The sequence below is a fragment of the Rousettus aegyptiacus genome, unplaced genomic scaffold (genome assembly GCF_014176215.1).
Source record: "Rousettus aegyptiacus isolate mRouAeg1 unplaced genomic scaffold, mRouAeg1.p scaffold_m13_p_16, whole genome shotgun sequence".
NCBI lineage: Eukaryota > Metazoa > Chordata > Mammalia > Chiroptera > Pteropodidae > Rousettus > Rousettus aegyptiacus.
Genome location: NW_023416291.1, coordinates 49611971 through 49637709, shown reverse-complemented (window position 1 = coordinate 49637709; position 25739 = coordinate 49611971). Strand labels below are relative to the sequence as shown.

The following is a 25739-nucleotide window of genomic DNA, read 5'->3' as shown; positions in this document are numbered from 1 at the left end:
CTTTCAAAAGTAGGAATCACTCATACCTGAACAACTTTTTGGGACTGCACATCTACAATTAGGACTCTGTCCAAGGTCGGCTGTGCAACATAAACGAACTTGTCCTTGACATTAACAGCTGAGGCCCACACGCACCTCTGAACTTCATCTCCCTCAGCTTTTGGACAGACTTCATCCTAAAATTTAGAAAATAGAAAATAAAATGAATATCTTAAATTATAACATGGGTATGGCCATATTCTGGATAAAATTAATTGCTGCTTCACTACATTCAGGATCAAAAGTTAAATACGATAATTGATAAGTATAAATATAGACAGTAACATCAATCAAAACAGTATATAGTCCATATTTAAGCTCATTAAATATATATAGAAATTGATGTGAATGATAACTCTTTAAAATAAATTTCTTGATATCAACTCCTTAATTCCTTATTTCTGATAAGACAGAGTCCTTTCATTTGTCATTATCTATTCATAACCCAGTAACTTCAGAATTACATAATAAAGTTAATGTTTTCTCCCAAATCTCCCAACCTCAAGCTTTTTTACGGGACATAAAGGTCACACTAAAGTATATTTAGAACTTCTTGGAACATCGGGGATGCTGGCGTGGCACGTCCCTGGTCTTTTAAAAAACTGCCAAATCCACTGGAAATGATTAAAGGAGTCTTCTAATTTGTGGAGAATCAGAAGCTTAGGAAAATTAAAATAAGGTCGTTACTCAGAATGGTTACTTAATTTTTCAATGTGGCATCGAGGGCACATTTTACAAAATCCTTTAAACTTCCAAATCCCTTTTATTCTGCTCCTTTACCCTAGAACTGCCTTATGGTTGATTATTGCGTGGTTTGTGCTGGCCGGCCATCAATGAGGCAAAAATGCCTTCCATTTCCCCCTTTCCTGAACTTTGTTAATTAAATGAATGTTGAAGAACTATATGAGCCTTAGTGATTCGTGCAGGCAGACACATCACAAGTAGAAGAAACGTCATTTAGCTCATTACTTTTGTTTCGGATTTTTCTTTTATTCACTGGTCTGTTGATTTTATAATTCTCTCAATTTACTTAGAGAAACTACTAAGAAATTGGTACATTATATATGTGGAATAATAAATATATGATAATGATATAATGATAAACACTGACTTATGTCTTTCACTTGTCTTATGACATAGATCTGATCATTGATTATTAATGCCTAATTTACTGATTGGTATACTCCAGTTAGTAACTCTTGAGCTAAATTAGAACACTCTTTTTCTTTTCTAACTCGAATAAACATCATTTTTTAATCAGAGATTTCATTCACCATTTGTATTTAATAATCATAAAAGAAAATCAACAAAGTTTTCATCATCAACACCACTAAGCATTTCTTTTAATTTAAAGATAATACTGACAGCAGATAAATCACATCTGACGATTAGTGATTAAAATAAATACCACAATAATGTAACTCTTCTCAGACAGCACCACCACAATAAGTAATTGTACCGTTTGCATAAAATCAGGAAAATAATATAAAAACCAGAGCACTGCGGAACGAGAAACTCAGTATGTGGTCTGCTGCTTTTGTTCTCCAAATTTTAGATCTGATTAAAGGAAGACCTGGTGTGTCCACTAATGTTTACTATCCAGAAGTTGTCGGGTCCAGCCAAAACACCGGGAGCATAGAACAGCAGTGTTGAAGTCTAAACAGCACATACTGTTCCAGGCTTCCAGGACATAAGCAAAAAAAAAAAAACAAAAAAAAAACAAAAACAAAAAAACAAACCCTGAAAACGAAACATATAATGTCTGCTTCCAGTAGTATGAAATTAACTCCCTTTCGCGGGATGTACCATAGTCATTCTAAGATGTCTACCTGTGGGGTCATCATCCTGAATAAGGCCTCTGGCAACCTATGCAGGAAGCACAAACCTGATGGCAGAAATCTGTCCTGAGCCCATGTCCGGAAATAGAGGACAGAATTGTATTTTCATCCATCAATTTACTGAAACATTATTTTCTATGTCTACCATTTTCCCTCAGAAGTATATTAAATATCTTTGACAAGAACCTATCTTGTGAGACTCAAACACTATATAAAATATGTACTTGAGAGGCATGGAGAGGTGAGAAAAAAAAGTGAGACCTAAGGTTGATGAAATGCTCTGAATAGGGGGAAATTGTTTACAAATTCTATGCTGTTGTGTAAAAACCACCAATGAAACCGGCCGTAATAACAGAAAGTGTGAGTGACCTGACACATAACTGTCAGCCAAACAATTGCTGAACCAGGAGCAATTTCCACCCCTTTGTTTGCTACAAAACTATTCAACAGTAAAATAAATGGCTCTGCAGGGAATTATTTTCTATTTGTATGCTGTCCCCATAAGATGTCCCTGACCAGACTCACAATCATTTTTACAAAGCTATTAAAAGTTTCCTGACAGCCAGCTTGAATTTTCTTTGCTTCACTTTATGCTATTATTTCTGATTATAGTCTATTAGGTCCCATTTTACAATAGCACTCTTATTTTTTTCGGATTACATAGATTAATATTTATTTCTTTGGATAAAAAACGTAGAGGGATGTTTTTCACATGCATTAGGCATTTAATGAGATAAAAGAGAAGCTAAAAAATACCAGAGATGCTAAATAAGATTAAGATAATACATACTGATGAGGAACATTGTCAGGAATTATATCAGAGTATCATTAAATCACTTTCTACAGAAATGTATACTACCAATTCAAGTGAAAAAAATTAATAAGATATTAGAAGTAATGAGGATGAGAGTCAATAAGAAAAAGACAATTCTAGTACATAATTAGAATTTATCTATTTCCCTTTGGGTTGTTTCCGCATTAATTACATAGTTCCTGTGTATGTATTATGCTCTTCCAAAGTTTTAAAGGAATACAAGATATATTGCCAGTGATGATTGAAGTTTTGATTTAGCAATTAAAATGGTGTTGATGATACTTATTTGTTAAACATAAGTAGGTCAGATAGAGAAATATGGGTACTCACCTTCTATAGGACTTTGCCATTTTAATTTATTGTGCTGATTATAGATTACCTATTAAAAATACTTTGCCCTCAAATCTCCAAATTCTCATCGAGCCCCACTCTCCTCTTCCCTCTCCTTCTTTGGAACATCTGGCGTCATTAATGGCAGGGACAAACATCATTCGTTACAAGCACTTCCATTTTCCTTGCACCCAACTCGACATGTTTCTGTCATCATTCCCCACCTCTCATCCTTCTCTCTAATCGTAGATTCGTCTGCTGTCCTTTGCCTTCAGAAAGATCTGCCTTACATTTAACTTATAACTTTTGTTGTCTCTAAGTACTCAGACATGCACATTCCCCTGTAATTTAAGAAACAAACAATAAAGCAACATTAATTGTATCCATCTGCTTTCCCTTTCGATCATCTATCTAATTCCCTTCAGATTTTGAATAAGCTGTCTAGAATTTTACTTCCATTTCCTCAACTTTTACTGTACATTGTTTATACTTCAAACTGGCTTTCATGATCCTGTCTCTTCCAAAAGAGTTGTCTTATAAAGTTACCAGTGGCCTCGGAATTTACAATCATTAGTTTTCAATTCTCGTTGAGAAGCATTTATTGAGTGTTTACTATGTGAAAGATATCATGCAAAGCTATGTTTGGAAATAAAAACACGAATTTAGGAAAACATCTGCTTCAAGTTGCTTATAATTTCTGCTGTATTTGGCTGTTTCAGACACGATTCTTCCTAATATGCTCTTTTATTCTCATAAGGCAAGAGTCAGCAATGGTCCCAGGCTAAATTCAGCCCACTGCTCTTTGCTGGTATGTGGCCCAGAAACTAAAAATGTTGTGTGTGTACATTTTGCATTTTTTTAATGGGTAAGAAAAAAAGAGAATATAATTTTGTGACATATAAATATTATATGGGATTTATTAGAACACAGCTACACCCATTCATTTAAACATTGTTTGATTACTTTCATACTTTAATGGCAGACAAAGAATGGCAGACTGAGAAGCTTAAGATATTTACTACCTGCACCTTTTTCAGAACAAAATGTCACTGATTCCTGTCATAGGTTATATCCCTACCCTAGTTAACATTTTTATCCTATTAGTTAAAATTCTGTCGATAGTAACTTATTTATCTTCTGTTCCCTAATTGTGACTTCAGGAAAGCTAAAGCTCAAACTTTGGTTTCTGCTCTATTTCCTTTACATTAAATTCTACTTAGAGGTCATTCATTCCTATTCTCTTCATGAGTATCATGGTCAGAAGACACCCAGGCCTTCCTCCTTTGGTCCCTTTACAGAAAAACTGTTGAATGGACAATTCGAAATGGAGACACAAAAGAGGGTTAAAAAGTATGCTATATTAAAGGAAGTGTTAAAGATAGTTTGAAATTAAATAGAAAATCAAGAAAAGGTAAAATACGTGCACTTGTACACATGACCATATATAGATAGACAGATGATAGATTAGAGAGATAAGAGATAGACATACAGATGATATAGATAGATATTATCTATCTAGAGATAAATAATAAGTTTTGATTTATATAAGAGAAGTTTAAAATGCTAACCAGTACTATAAAATAACAGGACTATTAGGCAGTAAAATAACAGAGTAAAATTGCCAATAATAATCATTTGTAAGCCTATATATAAAACATAAATATAGTTGACATGTAAACTATCCTCTCGTTTTAGCAAAAAGTCTAAAAGAAGACTTAATAATACAAGAAATGCCACCAGGCCTAGGTGCATAGGGAACCAAAAGAACTGAAAAAGCAACCTAATCAAACGTTAATAGGTTAGGGTCCTCCAAGAAATAAAGAAAAGTAAATATCTGATCTTCTGCATAGTTTGGAATATAAATGGATTATGTAATATATTTAGCTGTGCATAAAAACCAACTGGTACTAGTATTATAAAAGTAGAAAAAAAATATTTAACTAATAAGGTGACCTAAGACGTATACACCCAATTTGGGCATTGTGTATTCACCTAAGAGTGCTAAACGACACTCATAGATAAGTACTAACCCACTAGAAATGTATATTAAGTCAAAAGAGGAGAAAGAAGGTTTGATGTTTTGATAAGTATGTAAATATAAGTATTTAAGTTTTAAAACTTGTAGTCTATATTATAGTAATCTACACATTTTTCATACAATTTTTTTTTTGGCCTTCAAAAATATTTTGAAGAGAAGTTTACTGTGGATATTTGAGTTTTGGGGAGTTACTTTAAGTGTGGAATGATTGTTGCATATGCAGTTAGGAGAATTATTATTATTTTCTTTTTTATCATTTAGTAATTCTGTGACATTGAGCAAATTACTTGACTTGTCTCATTTCCTCATCCGGAATATAAAGAAATTAAATTTGAATATCATCAATTGTTTTAATAGATGAAAAAAATAGTAAAACCTATATGAGTTATAGTTACTCTACCTAAACAGAAAATGCTTGTACCAGGTTAAAATAGCCAATTAAAGAAATTAATTTGTAGACTGTTAAAAGTCAAATTTCTACAAAACAGAAATAATAAGGCTATTTATTTACATTTATATTTTTAATATTTATTATAATTCATACACGATTTGCTTCACATAGGAATGCTTACAGTGAGTAACACTACACTGTTACTGTTAGGTCAACTTTCTTTAAAAGTTTTTTTTACATGGTTATATTATTTTCTGGTTAATTATTATTGCAAATGGCCTTATAATCTTTCTCACAGATATATAGTGAAAGGATGCTAGCCAAATAATTTGTACATATATGTATTTTGCTATGTTTGTATTAAATATAAACTATAAAAATAGGCCCATTTTAAATCATATTTTTCAAATCTTTAGAAATAAATATTACATTAAATGAACAATTTAACTCTGCACCTACATTTTCATCATTCCTTTCTCTTTAAAAATAAATCTTTACTTACTGTATTGCACATAGAATTACATTTTTCTTGTTTTTGTTTTACTGACATAAAATACGGATTCTGTTACACTATTCAGTTCAGAAAATTTCTTGAGTAATAACATAAAAACAACACTGAGCGAGAATTCACCAAAACTATCTCTGTGGTTTGGCTGAATGCAAATCTCTTAAGATACATGCAAACTATATAACCTGATAGGTTATGAATTTATTCCATCTTTAAGTTTTCCTAATAATTTCAAAAATGAGCTATCAGACATTATATTTTTGTGAAATCATAGTAGTAAATGACTGTATGTTGAAACTTACATAACAGTTATTGTATTTTAATTAAAATTATATTAGCATATAGATTTTTAAATATGATAAACCATTTTCTTTCGCTTTTATCATAGGGAATACATTTTTCTTCTTAAAATAGAAATGACATAGGAATGATTGTTGCTGGTTTTTTTTTTAGGATGAAAAAAGAGAACACTTAAGAGAGAGTCAGCGTATGGTTCCAGTCCCTGAAAGCAGAAACTTCAGTGGTGATTTTAGGCCATTTGGTTAGACCGCCAGTAGTTGTTCTCATATTACATTTCTCTAACGCTGTACAGATGACATTTACAGAGGGATGGAATAATTGCCTTGTCGTTTGGCAGGACCTAGATGAACTTTATGTTCTGCCGTTAATTTGCAAAACAATCCATTATATGTCCTCTAAAAATATTTTCATAAAGTTTTGAAAATAAATCGCTAAAATAGAAAAAAAGAAATTTAAGGGGCAATACATAAGCAGCTTAAGGAGTTAAGCAATGAATAGTAGTTTTGAGAATTAAGTTTTTGTTTCCTTTGTAATTTTTATTATACGATTGTATCTTAAATTTCAATATAAGAGAACATGCAATCATTACATGATAAAAGATTTGGAAAAATATAAATGTCATTTTAAACTTTTGGTAATTTAAAAGTTTTTATCAATTTAAACGTTAAATAAAATAAAAGACATTAATTTACTGTATTAATTTCCTTTCTGAACCACACCTTGAATTCCTCAAACTGACATTTATGACTTTTTTGAAATATGAGATAATATGAAAGAAATGACAAGATTTTGGTGTTGAATTTCATTTTTGACAATTACAGTGAAATATGCAAGCAATGAGAAATCGATCAACAGTCCAGAAAATGAAAGTTAAATAGAAATTTTTAGAAATTTCAAGAAAAATAAAGAATAAAAAATAAAAAATAAATTATTAATATTATAAATCAAATCCATAAAAGTCTTAAAATAATTACATAATTTTCAATATATTTAAAAGAAAAACTAGCAATTGTGTGAGCAAAACTATCTCTTCGCAAAAGAACCCCAATAGAAAATATCTAATATTGTTCATTCAAGAAATACTACCACTGAGCACATTATTTAAAGTGCTTAAAGGTGATCGTTCACATAAAGTGAGACAAGGCATAGGTAGACATGAAGTAAGAAACTACCACTTTTGCCTAAGCCCTTTTGTGTTCTTTTTACTATGAAAATCTATTACTTTGAAAAAAGAAATAGGTACCTTTTATGAATAAAACTAAATGTTAGGACAGAAACTGCAATTTAAGATCCACATAAGATAGATTTATGTGATTCTGTAAATTTTAAGTAAAAAGTTTGCATGTTTAAAGACATTTGTAGAAATAATTTTTTTTAATAAGTAAGTTAAACTTTTCAACTTTACCCTTTAGAGATTTCTGTTGAAAAATCCAAATAACATTAAATTAATGTAAACACATTTCTTTCTAACGGGCTTGGAATGTACTCTTAAAGGTATATAGTGAGTCTTTATTATTCATATAAAAATGTTTTGAAATGAGAGCAATAGATTGTCTGACGCACACATCATTCTGGTAGCATTTATTTGAACAACTTAGCTAGTTCTTATTAATAATCTCTTAAAGAAGACTTAACATGCTGTCTTAGCTAAAATTATTTGACTCAATTAAGATGCTGTACAACTCCATTAAAATGTCTAACCAATGTACTGTACACTTGAAACTAATAATAACATTTTTTTAAATGCCGTTGCACAATTTACGTGGTTCTCACTATTGTTTTCCAAATGTTAGGCTTATGCACTTAAAGTCTAATAGAAGTACAAGGTAAGAATTTTAAAACTACATGATTTTTAATAAAAGACTAGAAGTTCTCCTTAGGTCTAGGTGTTCAAAGACCAGTTTCATAAATTTATTTCTTTTAAAATTGACAGAGTACTCTTCTAAGAAATAGTTAGAGGTAGTTTACGTTTCTATCTTTAGGAAGCTCTTTGCAGGATATCCTTGTAACCACAAAGGGATGAAAGCTTAAAATTTTATCATTCTATAAGTCTTTGTAAGTTAAGCCATGTTTGAATAGAGACCCACTGAGAAAAGAATAAGTAGGGAAACATTTCAATTACCTTTCTGAAATATACAGTGGTATTGAATTCAATGGCTTCACGGGGAAATGAATTATCTACATTATATAAAGGGGCTGGTGTTTTAATAAGTATTTTTGTAGGCAGAGTTTGGAGAAGTAGTAATTAGATTAGAAACAGAATGAAGTGCTGAAAAGGGAAATTTGAAAGTGTTAGTAAAGGGACCGATGAATGCCTTGAAGGCCACTCTGCCTGAGGTGACGCGGACGCCAGCAGAGAAGGAAATGGGACCCGCTGTTTTCCCCATTTCTAATTTGTTTCAATTTCTTGATACCTGAGTATTCTTCGCACTATGGACACCCTTCCCTATGTATACACTTTATTTTAATAGAGTGCTCATAGCTTTTATTTATAAAGGTAAAGTAATCTTTATACGGCAAAATTCCAAACCTAGAAAACAGACACTTTAGAGGTGATTTACATCAGCTTTCCTGTCGCAAACAAGTTACTCTGCGGTTCAGTGTTATTTAGCATTAATACCAGGAATTGGTATGTCCCCAAATATAAGACCCATGCGTGATAAGATACGTGATTTTCTTAAATCTCTTCTAGTGCCCATGAAAAAAATGTGTAACACGATGGCATGTGTGCAAAGAACAGCAGCTAGATCTATAATAAGCAAACAGAGGTAACTGAGTTAAAAAATATTAAAGATTAAAAGGTAAGGATGACACAGTAGTTAAAACCAGAAAAAGCTGGTAAACTTCGAAAAGCCTGTCAACCTTGAGCCTGGAATTTAAACATTTTGCCAAACCTATTTCAGTTTTAGTTCTGAGTTTATAAGTCTGGAACGGAATTCTATTTGCTTGAAGTTCATACGCTAGGTGGCAAGATGAAATCATGTGTATGACTAGGATAAATATAGCAGGAATCCTATCGAGTAAGGCTACATAACAAAAAAGGAAAAAAAAAAAGAGATGAAAGTATAACTGAAAGCATGTTGTGCGAATTCTCACTAAGTCACTATCAGAAGCCAAAACCTGATGTAATCTGACATAGCACCAAAATTGAATTTTTATTTAGAGCAAGCAAATAGCATCTTCTGAGAGGTTTGATGGAACGTTCCATATTCTAAATATTTCGGTTTTTATCTAAACTTAACTGTCCAGTGAGTTATATTGGGAATTGTACTGCTGCTCTCTTAACATCAACAGTGAATTTGAAAAATATTATATCCATGTTTAATCCTTTTTGCGTGAGAAAAAAAAATGATTGCAAAAAAATCATTTCCACTGCTTGCACTAGGGAGATTTATCTTCTAAAATCCAGATGAACTAGCCATTTTTTCTACAATAGGACTCCAAACTATCTTATACAGAGTATCGCACAGTACATTTTGACTATGTGATCCTGAATTAATAGGCCCGTGAGATTATATTTACAATGAAACAATTCAGTGATAAAGTATTCCATGAAACATTTTTCACAAACCCATTAAAAGAAGAACACTGTTTTGTGAGAATTGTAAAATAAGAAGTATTACAGGGAGGAGGAAATTAGATATATACATCTTTAAACTTAGAGAAGGCATAAAAGAATGCAGAGTCTCAGACTCTAAGCAAGAAAATTTTCACTAAAGTTATTTAACAAATGTTACTGGATTACCTGCCAGGTATAAGGAGCTGTACTAAACATCTCGGGAATACAAACACTAATTAAACAAGGTCCTTGACTAAATGAGATAATAAGATGTAATAGTTATTTTTATGTATCTACTAGGCTATGGTACCCAGTTGTTTGGTCGAACACTAGCTAGATGGTTTTTGAAGGTGTTTTTAGAGGTGATTAATATTTACATTTAGTTGGCTTTAAATAAAACAGATCACCCTCCGTAATGTGAGTGGGCCTGATTCAATAAGTTGAAGGCCTTAAAATTTAAGAATGAGGTTTTCCAAAGAAGGAGAAACTCTGCCTCAGACTTCAAAGTAGACATTCTGCTTGTTTCCAGTCTGCCTACAGATATCAGACTCAAGACTGTAACAGCAATCTATGTCTGAGTTTCCAGGTGGCTGACCCAAGCTGTGGATTTGGAACTCAAGACTACAGTATCAACTCTTACCTGAGTAGCTAGCCTGCCCTACACATTTCAGACTTGCCATTCCACCCACCATCACCTGAGCCACCTCCTTAAAATAAAGCCATCGAGGTAACACTGATACACATAGACATACAGATACAGATAATCCTATCAGTTGTTTTTCTGGAGAACAATTTTCTCCTCACATAATACTCCACAATTTTCTCATTAAATTATTATATGATTAGATACTTAAATCTAATGCAGTGTAGCATCAAATAGCTTACACATTCTGAAAGTGACACCTCTCTTGTTTAAACATAGGATATAAAACAATTTCATATAAAAATAAGTATTTTGCTCTACATTTATTCTCAAGGCATAACATGATCAATTTCCTTCTTTCCACTACTGTATACTTGTATATCATGAAAGTGGATGTTTATATATAGTTTAATTATTTAAGCTTACCTTACATTACGAAATAAAAAATAGAGAAATACGAAATAAAAGTTCATCTATCCTAACCTTTATTTCATATGTATGGGTCATAATAAATTACATAGGAAACATGTCTTTCTTTTGGGGTATAAACAAATGTCTCTTCTCGATTCTGCATTTAACAAGTATAATTGGGACATAGTTTCAGACAATTCATCATTCTCTATATTATTCTTAGTGTTTTAAAAAATATATTGGTCAGTTGAAATACCCTTGCATACTAATTTCAACATCCAAAGCAGTAGAAATGTCATAAATTCAAATATACACACATATGCACACACACACACTCTTAAAAGTCACTCTCTTCTTAAAAATGAATTTGATTTTTCTTACTTTTTGTTTACTCTTTTTATTTTACTTTATTTTTATTTTATGATTTACAGTTATCTTTTTATTCTTATATTTCTTTATATTTTGCAATATGCATTTTTATATAACCCCTTATGTAAGATGGCCATAAGATTTCCAGGATGTATGGCTTGGAAAATCTGATGCAATTAATTAGTTCTTAATAACTAATTATCCCTGGTTTGTCACTGTTGTGTTATTGTTGTATTATTGTATTATTGTTGTATTATTGTGGTTCTCGGATGGAAAGAAATGAGTTAAAGTTGTCACCATTGATGTTTGGTTTCTACTTCCTCTATAATTTTTTACAGAAAATTGTAAATTATAATACATGTATTTATATGTGTATAATTTCTGTCTATATATACTCATATAGAAACAAATATACATAATCTATACTTTTTCTGTTGTAATTGTTTTAGGAGGAAGCGTAAGTATTTAGAGGCTTTAAAGAAAGGGAGGTAAACTTTACATTCCTTTTGTCCACTTATGTCACAAACTGCCACATAAAGTCTTTGTTTATTTAGCTTTAGATTCCAAATAGTTAAATTAATTCATCTAGTGCCATAAAAAAATGTTATGGAAAAGCACATTTTAAAGACTTGAGTCAAACTGCATTGAACCATTTATTGATACTCTGTAATAGTACACATGTAATGTAAAAAGAAAATTATTTTTTTCTAAATTTGCAAAAGTATTAGTAACTGAAATTTCAGATTCCGTGATGTAACCAACACGTCTGTGTCAGTTAGCTACAAAATCTATGGTCTAGTGGAAATCATAAACTCTCCTATAAAATTATTTTGCTTTTATTTAAATAATCATTTTGATGCCACATTTTTTATACTTGTGCATTAGTCTAGATTTCTCAACCATAATATTTTTATAAAAATATGAATGTGACATGAAATTGAATGATTTGCTTTGTCAGAAGCAAATATTTATATTTTAATATATGTGTTTATTTATTAACATCTTACTCAAAATAGATTCAGTTAGTATTGATATTATATAATTTTAAAACAAAACAAAATTGCATGTACAACAAAATAGTTTTGTGCTTGTAATTAAACTATAGCTTAACAAAAATGGTAACAATTCTGTTTAGTTATTTACCCTACAACTAAATTTTTTTAAATTAAATTTATCGGAGCGATTCAATTAAAAATCGTTTCATTTATATTAAACAATCATAAACACATAAAATTAAATTCTCTTTATTTTAAATAAAAGGTCATTAGAGTACTTTATCCTACAGAATATCTGGAGGGAAGTTGAACTATTTTCTCTCTTGCTTTTAGTTTTTTTCTACTGCCCATTCAAGGGCACGGCTTTAATTGTTATCTCTACATATCAGTATATGACAACAATATTGACTATTGGTAAACTGGAAATGAGAGTTGAAAGTAAAGAATCTAAAATATGGCATTAATATTTATTTTATTCATATCTCATGGTCACGTCAACCTTAAGAGTGGATATCAAGAGAGGGTTACATGATGAGGTCTGCCAATAACGTACCTTACTTTGGGTGTTTGGTATATATTTGGACTAGTGTAGGAACACATAAGTAACATAGATACCTTTAGTATTACATATTTTTGTGTACATATATTTATGTGGACATAAATGTGTGTGTGTGTGTGTATATATATATATATATATATCCATGGAAGTAAAAAATAGCTACATACACACACACATCCATGGCAATATAAAATAAATATATTAAATTTCTTATCATCTTGCAAAAAAGTAGTTCCTAATATGTATAATCAATACTCAGTTCATCATATATTCTTTTATTTTCTGAATTTTTTTTCTGAATATTTTATACGGAAAAAAAAAACAAAGGTAAAGCGTATGTAAATAAATAAATTTATATATTGCTATATAAATCTAAATTATTTATTCCATTGAAACCTTATAAAAATGAGATGAAGAATAAAAGGGAACCAACATTTATAAAGCATCAAATATACCCCAATTTCTCATCAGATTATTTACATAGTATTTTCTTTTATTAAAGTAAACACTGCCTACTAATATAGGATATATTCTATATTGTGTTCATTTTTGGTATTTCACTTTTATTTCTTTTATTTTAATTACAAGCAGGTATTTAGAAATACACAGTATATTATTTTCTACCTTAAATATAACACCTGCATAGAGCAAGTCAATATCATAGTTTTAATATTTTCCTTCCAAAAGTCATATATAAAGTGATATATATGTATGTATATATATAATTATATTTCTAAAATATAATTCTACTCAACAAAATTGCATACAAATGCAAAGAAATTATTAAATTACTTGCCTGAAATCCAAGGAGCTTTTCACTGGGTTTGATGTGCCTCTGAAATTCACATTCTACGGGTTGTATCACCTTGATTCCATCTTCATAAAAAACATAGAACATGTTTCCTATTCCCAGACCTTAGAAATGAAAATACATTCAAAAGTTCAAAATGAAAGCATCAGAAAACAACAAACTCAGTGCCCCTCATAATCCATGCGTGTCATGTTAATAAAGCAAACCATATGTGACACTTACTGTACGCCCAAACAACTTGGACAGTCTCCCTTATCTATAATTCAGTGATTTCTTTAATGTAGTTTAATAAATGTTTCTCATGTATGGAATTATAATTATATTTTTGTAATTATAAATGGAAATTATGAACTTTTTGATGTGTAAATTATGTCTGATACTGTCTCCACTTAATTCAGATATTGATTAAGAAATAAAAGTAGTTTTTGAAGAATTGTATTTATTCTAGTAATTTTATTAGAGTTCCTAGGGAAAACAAAACTTTGTTCTTTGTAGGAATTTAGTTTATATAAAGACTTTCGAAACAAAAAGACCAAGTTCCTCAGGTTTCAGAGAATATATGTTTTCCTAAACTAATTTTTGTAAATATAACCCTACATAAAGGTCTTACATACCATTATTTTTATACTGGCAGTATCTGGGGTTTATTTCTATACTTCTAAATTTGAATAAATTTAGGGTCTTAGAAAATTCTCAGCGTAATAATTTAAATCATACTTCCAATTTTCTTTCATACTAGTGATGAGTGTGTGGCTTCTGAGAAAATCCACATTACTTTATAAATCCACAGGACGCTACAAACCAGATACCTGGAATGCAGTTGGGGTTAACTGAGCCTGCACCTGAGGGCTTCTGCATATTCTTGCACACCTACTATTTTTGTTTCTCTGCTCGCCTTGTTCCAACATACCCACACCTAACAGCATATAGTCTTTTTTTCTCCTAAACTTCTGTGTAGCTCCCTTGCACAGTCCTACTGGTTTCTACAATTACCTTTATTCAGTCTAATTATACCTTACATGATTCAGTGAAAGCACATGTTTCTAAAAAGGTAAGTAATGATATTGCAATCTTGCTAGTTTGGAAAGCCAAACCATTTTTGCTTAAAATATTTAAATCCTAAAAACATCTATGAGAAGGAGATAATTTATTTAAATACTAAAAATTCCCAAAGCGTTATTTTTATTTCGATCGAGAATACCTGCGAGGACTAATAAGCCAAGCCGGAGAATCACAGTAAAAGTGAACTGCTTTGTAAAAATATTTGTTCTATTTAAGACATATGTTTCCTTATTAAATATGTTCTTAGAAAAAAAAAGTTGCCAATTTGCCCATCGAGCCATGTGTCCATCTATTCTTATAATTTAAAGGAAAACGTATTCAAACGTAATTATGACTTTGTGTTCACATATAGATTTTAATTTTTATAGCACACGTGATTATTTCTATCTAATATGTATATGTGTGTATGTATATATATATGTGTATATATATATATATATATGTGACTCCAGATTGTTCTGACATATCTTATTATTTTAAAAATATTTTAATATATGCAATCTTTATCAGTTAATTAAGTATTTAAGTCCAGAAAGCACATTACAATGAGATATGTCGAGTAGTAGCAGGAGTGGCAAGAACTAAATTCAAGTCATATTATTTATAAAATAAAATTTTGTAGTTATTAACTATTCTTTATGATTACAGCTACACATAAAAGACTAAAAGTCCATGCCCAAAGGACAGAACTTTAAAAAACAAGTCACAAGTTTTTATGCAAAATAATAACTTGTATCAGTAAGCTTCTAGTAAACATCAACCAAAGATTGATATGTGCTATATATCAATGACTATCCACTTAATGTTAATTTTTGTTGCAACTTATGAACATAACCAAGTAGTAATGTGTTGTCTGATTTTCAGTTGTCAGTTACATACCGTGTTCAGTAATTACTACAAAGCCCATACATATTTGAATGAATATGACCACCCTCCTTCAGCCGCTGCAAAATTGTATTCTATAATCAGGAATTTAAATCTATTTGAACCCAACACTACCCTAAGTCCAGATGGTTTGCAAAATTTCTTGAAAAATTTCCTGCCCTTACTTGTCACTTTACCATATCCTGTAGATGATACAGTCAGTGGGATTTCACTGTATTGTTGCATCGTTCATAAAAAGTGTTATTTAGGTTTTAGCAGAATTTATGGTCTGAATATATGATGCAGATGTGTTTCTTTTTAAAATGCTTCTATAATATTATACATATACACATTTATTATGAACAACTGAGCACAGAACAACATAAATTACCTGCTGATGATGCTGGTAATTGACAAGTGGAGATTTTCATTTGGAGCATTCATTAGCTTTCTTTGTACAGAAGCAATAACATATTTGTGTATATTCTTTATAATTATTAAGTTTATATGTCTAACATCATTTTTCTTCAATGTGGGAATGTAACAAGAAGACATCAACTCATTCTCTATATTCAGACAGCTCAGAGGCGAAACATGGATATAGAACATATTGGTGTTCTAGTGTAAAGTTATTCAGTCTATGTCAAATTTACCCATCTTAAATTTGGAGATAATAATTATACAGCTCTTGTAAGAATGAACTAAGATAGCAAAGGTAAAACATTTAGCAGAGTGACTGACATATAATAAGATTTCAAGAAACAATAATTGTCACTATTTTTATAACTGACATTATCTCTTCTTTGAAGCATCAGTGAGAAAAAAAGTAGTGAAAGATATGTAACCAGAGTTTAATTACAGTCCTCATGCTTTCCCCAGATCTATACTGTGAGATGTATTGCTAAATTTCAGTTTCCTGTGATATCAAATTTTCTGAATTCATGAGCCTGCTTAAAGATAGATTAGATTTTCCAGTAGAGCAGTTCTCAGACTTGATCCTTTTGCGGATCTTCAAGTCAAAGGTATCTCATAATAATACTAAGATGTCAGTTGTGGTTTTTGCTCACAGTTTCACAAATCAGATTCTCATGAAAGTGGAGTACGATTTTTGGCAGGCTACATGACATGATGCCATGAATGATGCCACAACAACTCGGTGCGGAAGCAGATATACGAATCCAGAATTTTCTATTCGGCCAGACATTAAAAAGATTTGCGAAATGTAAAATGACATGGGTCTCTTCATTGTTTTTTTAAGAAATATAGCTTTAAAAATAATGTGTTATTTATGGCTATATATAATGGATTTATTATGGTTACTTTAAAAAAGATAATAAATACACCTTTAAAAATTTGTTTTGATTTCTAATAGGATAAATATAAGTGGGTGAGAATAACCCACATAAACAAAAGCTTTCGAATTCCCAATAATATTGAAGAGTGTAACAGGGTCCAGAGTCCCAAAAAGTTTGATAACCACATAGGTTTCAGTTACAATCCTCTCCTTATTAACATTTTGTGTATTACAGAAATCCTTGACTTCAAGTAAAACTTCACCACTGTATTCACAGTAAAGCCTGGGAATATGTGCGGGCTGCTTTTTTGTTCGTTTGATTCCCATCCCCTGGTGAAGTCAGACACACGTACTTTGTCTTTTCCAGGTCGATTGTTAATCTAATAGAGTATAGTGGCTCTAGAATGTAATCCATAATTTGTTTGCTCCTTGTGAGCTTTCTCTTTGCTTTGTTTTTCTTTCTATACAGAGAGAGGACATAAGCAAGAATTACTTGCAGTCTTATAAGAAGGAGGCATTTCCCTGAGGATTTTTAATCAATAATATACCTTTAAATACATGAAATAGACTGAGAAACAAAATGGTTGTAATGCATATTCCTGTCCCAATCCTTTGAGAATAGCTGCTTAATATAGTGTAAAATGATAATGCAATAGTAGTGTCGATAAATATATAGCAAATAGTTTAGGTAATTTATATCAACCATAAAATGTGGTTGATTTCTGATTATTGGATGAATATTTAAGTCAATAACAGATTTTGTTGTGATATTTGCCTTCCTCTGACTTAAATGGCCATTACTTTAGCAATTAAGTTATAATTAATAGCAAGTTATAATTCTACAATGCAGCAATTTGGTAATCAAAGATGACTCAACAAGTTTTGGTATTAAATAAAGTCCTTCATTGGTTGATATTATTCTATTTACTTTCAAATGATCTTAAACCTTACTTATTTTTTTGAAACATGGAAGAAATTTTTTTTTAAGTTATAGAAAAATTTAGGTAAGAATAGATGGTACACATTGCATTTCCCACCTTGAATAACTTAGCACGGGTAGATTTTTGGACCATGAATGTTCCCGTTTTTTGTATCTTTGCCTCTGGAGCTAAAATCTGTTCATACACAGAGTAACATCATACGATTGCACCTCAATAAGATTTTTATATTAAGTTCAGTAAAAATAAGACTTACTCTTATTGTTGATAGAAAGTTTTTTGGAGTGATTTTGTCAAGCTCATCAATACAGGAAATGGGTCTATCTGTCCACTATATATATTGGTGAGAGTGATATTATCTCAATCAGCCCTTTCGAGTCAGTATATAATTCCCTGAATTTCCAAAGTTATACTGGAAAATCGAATGCAGATCTTCATAATTATGTTCATATTTAATGATGACCATAGCAAAGGCTATAATACAGTATTTTTGCTATATAATGGCTATTAATTGGTATCATACATATAATTTCATATATATAAGCACTTGTGTGTATATGTATATATACTTATATATATATTACATGTATATGTATATACAAATATATCTGCAAATGTATATTTATATATATTACATGTATATGTATATATTACATGTATATATATATTATACATATATTACATGCATATGTATATACAAATATATCTGCAAATGTATATTTTTTGTTAGATAACTTTTTTTTCTTGAAAAACTTTTGATAGGATAATTTTGAACACTAAAAGCTTATATCGACGTTAGTTTCTAACAGATAAGGTAATGACTGGCAATGAAAATACTGACAGCTTGAGTACAATGTCATTGGTATCATGCACTATCAGAAGGAAGGGTCTCCATCTTCCCTCAGTACTATAACTTTCTAAGTCTCTTGTATTTAGAAGTTTTTATCTGAAAATTCTTTTTCATTTTAAGCATGACTTCAAAATTGTTTTGAGGTGTTATCTTGTCCGGAGAATGTTAGCATTTTTTTTTCTCTAAAAATAATTATACCAGAAGTTTATGGAACTCACAAAATAGGCATGAATTCTATATAACCCAACCTCCCTCGCAGTGTGTAGTAGTCTGGCCAGTGAATTGTGAACAATTTTAGGCTGAAGTAGTTAATAGCTAACCTGCTTCCTGTATTCCTCCTTTTTCCCACACTGTGATGACATTATAAATCATAAAGTTAACCAGATTATGATTTAACATGTAAACGTCGTTGTAAAATTTCGCTGTTGTTTCTACTTGTATCTTATGTTGGTTTGTGTTAATTAGCCTGACTAATATAGTGGTTTGATTCAACTGTTTCTATAACGTATTTTCAGTTGAATAGATTCATAAATATTTACAGAGCACAGAAGAGACAATCGATTATAATTCTATAATTTTTTTCTTTCAAATAATTAGATGTTATATCAAGTCAGTATTTCCCAAAATAGTTTCTATTTAATGTCGATCCTATAGACATTCATCAAAATACTGCTATGTTCTAATAAATTTAGAAAATGCCATGTTATATAATGAACCACCTTACATCTTTCCTTAGAGATTTAAATGAGCATATTTGAAGTTCAAATTAATCTTGAAGTAAATACAATAATTTAAATTCCTTTAATTTAGTGCTTATATGATCCAAAACATTTATTAAATGGACCATATCATATAGACCAAACTCAAATAGTTGTTCAGTAAATAAACATTAGGAAATACTTTCTTAAATTGTATTTGATTACAAGATTATAAAAATATTGTAGAAGAAAACAAATCTGAATATTTTAATGTGTATTTTAAAATCATGTAATAGAAATTATTGTCGTTAAGAATAATTTGGCCTTTAACCTACCAGATTGGCAGCTTTTGGGGGGCAGATTTTATTTATCTTTGTGTTTTCAGTGATTTCAAGGTACTTTATATTTAATAGGTTCTTTAAAATATTTGTCAATGAATGAGTGAGGCATTCCCTCTGTTAATATTGTCTTTCTACACTCATGTAAACTATAATGATGACTTAGAGAAGAACTGAAAGGAGAAACTGAAGAAGTAGGACAGTGTCTCAAGCTTGAATATCCATGTGATTTGTAAGATAATATATACTTATTAAATTTAGTAAAATTGATGTATATTATCAAATATTGGCTTAGCTCGATTCAGATGTTCATCTTTAAAAATATAACTTTTCAGTTAAACGAAACTTAATACTGTAACATTTGCAGATAACTAAGATGACATTACGAGAGGTATAATCATTTTCAATTCTTTCCATTATTGATCTTAAAGTGCCTAAAATTCTAAGGTTGGTTCTCGCTGGGATAAATTTCTCTTAGCCATGGTAAAGAGGCAAGAATACAAACAGAAAACACTGTTAAAATGGAAATAAAAAATAGATCTTAGAAATATGTACTTTACATTTGTTATTCTCTCTCTTAAAAATAGAAGTAGAAATTGATTTTGGAAGTTTTATTTAGCTAATATTTTAACTATTTTTTATGAAATATTTGTACACACAGTTGGGGGTTCAGTGATCCTTCAAACTAGTCAGTTACCTCTGGCTACCATTATAATTATTACATACAATAATTTTTTGATTATAATGTCTTGCCAATAACTATGGCATTATAAAAAAAATAATTTAGAGGCCTGCAAATCTAAAGCAAGCATATTATTTTCTCAAATATGCTATTTTAAGTCTTGTTTATTCTAAAAATCAGAGAGGGTTTTGATGATAATTGTACATGAAAGAAAAGATTTTTAAAATTTTACCCGAAAACATTTCTTGTATGCATCTTAAAATTATCTGCAAAATATACTAAATAGCTATTATTTCTTAAACATATTCTGTATCAAAGTCAAAAAAAGTAAGAATATCACTAATTGATGGAGAATAATTGTTGTGAGTATACATTTTTCAAAATTATCATAATAAACTTTTAATAGGTAAAAATAGTTTCAAATAATGAGTGTTAACATAATCTTACTTTATATGGAGGTCTCTGATACTTTTGAATATATCTTAAAGAATATTATTATATTGTTATTGTTACCTATCAATAATTATTACAAATAATGTTCATAGTTGTTATTAAACTAAGTCAAATGATAAAAAAGAGTTGTTTCACATATTTTAAGATTTATGTATCCTAGATTTGCAAGAAGAATTTTGACCGTATTTTAAAGATTGTGTGTTAGGAAAATCTGGCTCACAGAAATAAAATAACTCATTCAATTTTTCCCAGTGATTAACTAGAAAGGCCAAATCTATAGTACCTGTATCTGACTCCTTAAGTAATATTCTTTTCATTATATTGATAAAATCAATTTTAAAAATTCCCAGAGAAATTTTTGGTGATTTCAAGAAGACAGTATAAAGAAATTTTATCTAATAGATATATCAATGCTTATTTCAATAATAAAATTTCTATATTCAAATGTGAAATATCCAAGTGGAATGAATTGAGAGGGTATAATTACACCAGAATCTCTTTAGTAAACCAGATTTTAAAGGACTTTATACAAAAGATTTATGGAGCAACAAATACCAAGGGAAATAACGGGAGGATGAATGCTTAATCGTTAAGAATGAAATTGAGATAGCTAAATTTTGAAATTACTTGGAGCTTGTGACACATGGTCCTCAAAGGCAGTAGTGACTCCATTTCATTTGAAAGCTACAACTGGGAAAGAGAAATTTGTCTAGGATGGATTATAAAGATGAGAATTTTAGCCATTGTTTAATGGGAACATAATGTTGACACACACATTTTTATCCTAAGATTTTAATGAAAGCACAATTGATGAGCTATTGGGGTACCTGGCCAAACACTTTATTCCTGGCCTTTGTAAGTGAAAAACAAAAATTAAAAAAAAATAAACAAACAAAAACAAAACAATAGCAAAAGCAACAATAATAAAAATGACAGTAGATACCATTTATTGAATGTGGACTATATTTAAGGAATTGATAACAACCCTAAGAGTATTAACAAATGTCCTTATTTTTAAGATAAGAAAATTATGACATTAAAAAGATGCTAGGTTAAATAGTGGTGGAGACCGGATTTGAATCCAGATCCTTCAAGTTTATAACCCATTTTCTTAAATAATTAATTACATTCCCTAGATAAGGCAATGGTTTTCATAAAATTTTTCCTAATCTAATGAAGGCTTATTATGTAAATCACATACTAAGTTTTCTTTTAATTCTTTGACTTAGTTTTATACTCAAAACCATTCAATGTATTGCAATTTAATTTTCTGACTATATATCAATTATGATTCAAGCTGATATTATTTCTAATGATAGAGATTTACACAAAAAAAATTGAAATACAGTCAATTAAAAATACTGAATCAATGTAAAAACAAATAAAGTAGTTATTAAGATGTAGCAAATCTGCTAAAAATTAAGCTAAATAATCACAATAATATAAGAAATAAGGAATTTAGTACCTTCTTCTCTCCATAATATGTTAGCTACTGTGGCATGTTAAAAAGAAAAAGAAGAGAAAGAAAAATAAGTAAGGAGAACTTCAGTCACATAATAATATAAATAACTATTAAAGAGGTCACAATCTCTGAGATAGAACATGTACATAAAAGTATCGAAGTGAATTCAACAAACTACTTTAAATTAACAAAACAGTAAAATGCTGGAACTAGTTAATAATGCTTTGTTCATTTCTTGAAACAGCCTATTCTTCTTTGGAATAAAGATTTTGTTAATAAACAAAGAACATTTTATGCATCACTGAAAAGAATGGGATCTTTAAGATAATTATATTGAAATACATATTTAGAACGAGCATCGGTAGTTTATTTATTTGACAGTATAGTTAAAAGTTACTAATTGAAAGTTATATTTTTTAAACTCTCAGTAATCACATATGTAATTTCCCTACATAATATTAAATATCTTGAGCAAAAAGCGTTCTCGTAAATAAAAGATTGTGAACACAGAAGTAGCCTATTTTAAAGTAGTATAGATTTTCACTTTTTAAACCAGACAGAATAAAATACATCCAAATGTGCCTTGCTTATTTCAGTGCAAAATAATGGTTTACATTAAAGTGTTTCTTGACAATGGGTTTATTAAATGTTGTATAGAGACTAAATTGGTAGAGAGTTAAAAGAGATAAAAAATAAAGTTAAAATACCAATAGAAATAGTCTCAAGGAAATGTCTACCACCCTTACTAATTCAAAGTTACACAATTTCTATGTTTTCAAAGGAAAATAAATGAGTGAAAAGAAAGAGCAACTAATAGAAAATTTCATATACATCTAATTACTTCCTGAACATTTTAACCACATTAAAGCATAATCTTTTTTTTTTTTTTTCCTTTTAACTGAATACCCACAGTGAATGTACCAGAGCCAAGACTGGAATCTAAAACTCCTAACTGGAGGTTGAAGGCCCAAGTCGTGCAGTTTTTGACGTCTGCTACATTTTTTAAAAATAAAATTTTGTAGAGTGTTTTTGTGTGTGTGTTGTGTGTGTGTGTGTGTGTGTGTGTGTGTGTGTGTGTGATTCTCACTGTTTTTAATTCCTTAAGAATATTTATTCAAATATGCGTGCATAACACATGCATCCCTTTAGGGTATTTTGTGGTGGTGTTCTCATTGCTTACAATATGCTTGGGGTGAATGTGAAAAGGGTAGATCCTATTCACAAGAGGACAAAGACCTGGGAAGAGAGAAGCATGCTAACACATAATTACAATCATGATAAGTGTAATCAAGGAAACAAATTGCAGGCTCATTGACTAGGGACAGGACAGAATGATCACCTCTGAGGGGCAGAAATTGGGCAGTGGAAGGACAGTTTCACAGAGCTGATGATGTTCAAAAGAGATAATGTCACCCAAGCTTATATAAGAGGGAAGAGGAATGGGGGTGGTAGGGACATTTGAAGTATTCCAACAGGCCACATCATAGCACATTCAGAGAAATTTAAGAAATTGAGTGTAGTTGGTGGACAAAACAATAGAAGATTAGGCCAGAGAATGTGTCCGTGATAAAATCAAAAAAGGGAGAGGTAGGTAAATGTAAAGGGGATTCGATATTTGGCAATGGAAGGAAATTTAACTTTGGATGGTGAATGCACAATGCAATATATATATTGCATTGTGCTTAAAAATATGCAATTTTATTAACCAAGATCACCCTAATAAATTTAATTAAAAATTATACATATAAAGTGTATATATATATAAAGTGTATATATTTATAAAGTGTGTATGTGTGTGTGTGTGTATATATATATATATATATACACACATTTCCAAAAATAAAACATGGTTCTACCCACCTATGTTTTGGGTGTATAAATCAGAAAAAAGACATATATGACTCCCACTTTCTATTCAAGGAGATAATGAAATCACTCTTTTTTATATTCTTCCCTCCATTTTCCACTGAAATCTAGACTAAGGGATGTGTGTGTGTGTGTGTGTGTGTGTGTGCGTGTGTGTGCGTGTGTGTGTATATATATATATACACACACACACATACACACATATATATAAGAAATTCTTCTGTATACAATGCAAAGGAGATAAAATTTTTCTTCTGCAGCTCAGGAAACTTGAGTCATGATTTGACTTATCGTTATGTGTTTGGCTTATACAAAAAGTAACTAGACATATATTTCTTCATATCTTCACTATTCACTTAGTGAATATTGAGTGAGTACCTAGCACGTGCCAGACATTGTATTCAGTGCTACAATACAGAGACTAGAACAGACCTGACTCTATGCTAATAGAGCTTATATTCTAGTTAAGGAAACCAAAAGAACAGTATTCGAGTAATAAACTTTTTGAGAAAAATTTCAAAACTACAAATTTAATGTATTATGAAAGAGGGGAACAGTATTGTGAGTGCTTTTAACAGGTGGATTAGATGTAGTCAGTGAAACTGGAGGAAAATTCCCTGATGATAATATTGAAGGCGAAGTCTAAAAAATGAATATGAGTTAACCAAGTGAGGGATATAGTGATACGATTTCTAGATAATGAAAAAAAGCATGCCCAAATCCTAACAGTATATAAAAGCACTGCTATTTTTAAAGGACTAAATTAGGAGTTTATATATATATATAAAATCACTATATATATATATATATATATATATATAACAATAAAAATGAGAATTTAACATGTGGATCCAAAGAGTTTTGGCTAAAAGATAATGATAGACTTAATTGTTGCATTGCTGAGCAAGATGATAGTTAGATGCACAGATGATAGACATAGATAGATAGATAGATAGATAGATAGATAGATAGATAATAGATAGATAGATAGATAGATAGATAGATAGATAGATAGATATAAACAGATAAAGAAGAAAGAAGAGGAGGGTTGGACAGGGAGGATAAAAAGGAAAGAAGGGAGGGAGGGAAGAAAAAAGGAAGAAGGAATGATTGTATCTATGATGATTTTAGATTAATATAGAATTTTTGCTAATAAATTTGATAATCTATTTTATTAAAATATTCAAGGAAATATCAATATTCAGACTGAACATAAGAAAATTAAATAAAATAATCATGGCTGAAACATTTAAAAAAATGTTTCTTTTCAAAATACTCAGCGTTTGAGGTTTTTATGCTGAGTATTTACTAACTCTCAAGATTCATATAATCCAGCTGTATTAAATATTGTTAGAATATTGATTAAGATGAAAAAATTCTCCTTCATTTTATGAAGTCAGCAAAAGTGATGCCATTAACTGATAACAGTGTTCAAGCAAAGGGAATTATAGGACAATTTCACTAATGACAAAAATGTAAATAAAATGCAGGCAAAATTTATCAAGATATTAAAAGTTTCATCATAGACAAGAATCTTCTTGCAATGAAAGAATGATTTGGTAGGAGTTTAGTTAAGAAATCAATTAATTAATATAATACTTTATTATATTAAGTAAAAAAATGAATA

At 30.2% G+C, this 25739-nt stretch overlaps 1 protein-coding gene across 5 annotated transcripts in view; it reads right to left on the bottom strand.

Annotated features, from left to right (window-relative positions):
* FSTL5 (follistatin like 5) overlaps positions 1-25739 on the bottom strand; it is a 798802-nt gene that overhangs the window by 50265 nt on the left and 722798 nt on the right. For all 5 annotated transcript variants that reach the window (XM_036233987.1, XM_036233990.1, XM_036233989.1 and 2 more), the window contains 3 exons: positions 22250-22276; positions 13591-13709; positions 27-176 (listed from right to left, as the gene is read on the bottom strand). In XM_036233987.1, coding sequence (XP_036089880.1) covers positions 27-176; positions 13591-13709; positions 22250-22276 — 296 coding nt within the window. The remainder of the gene's footprint in view (positions 1-26; positions 177-13590; positions 13710-22249; positions 22277-25739) is intronic.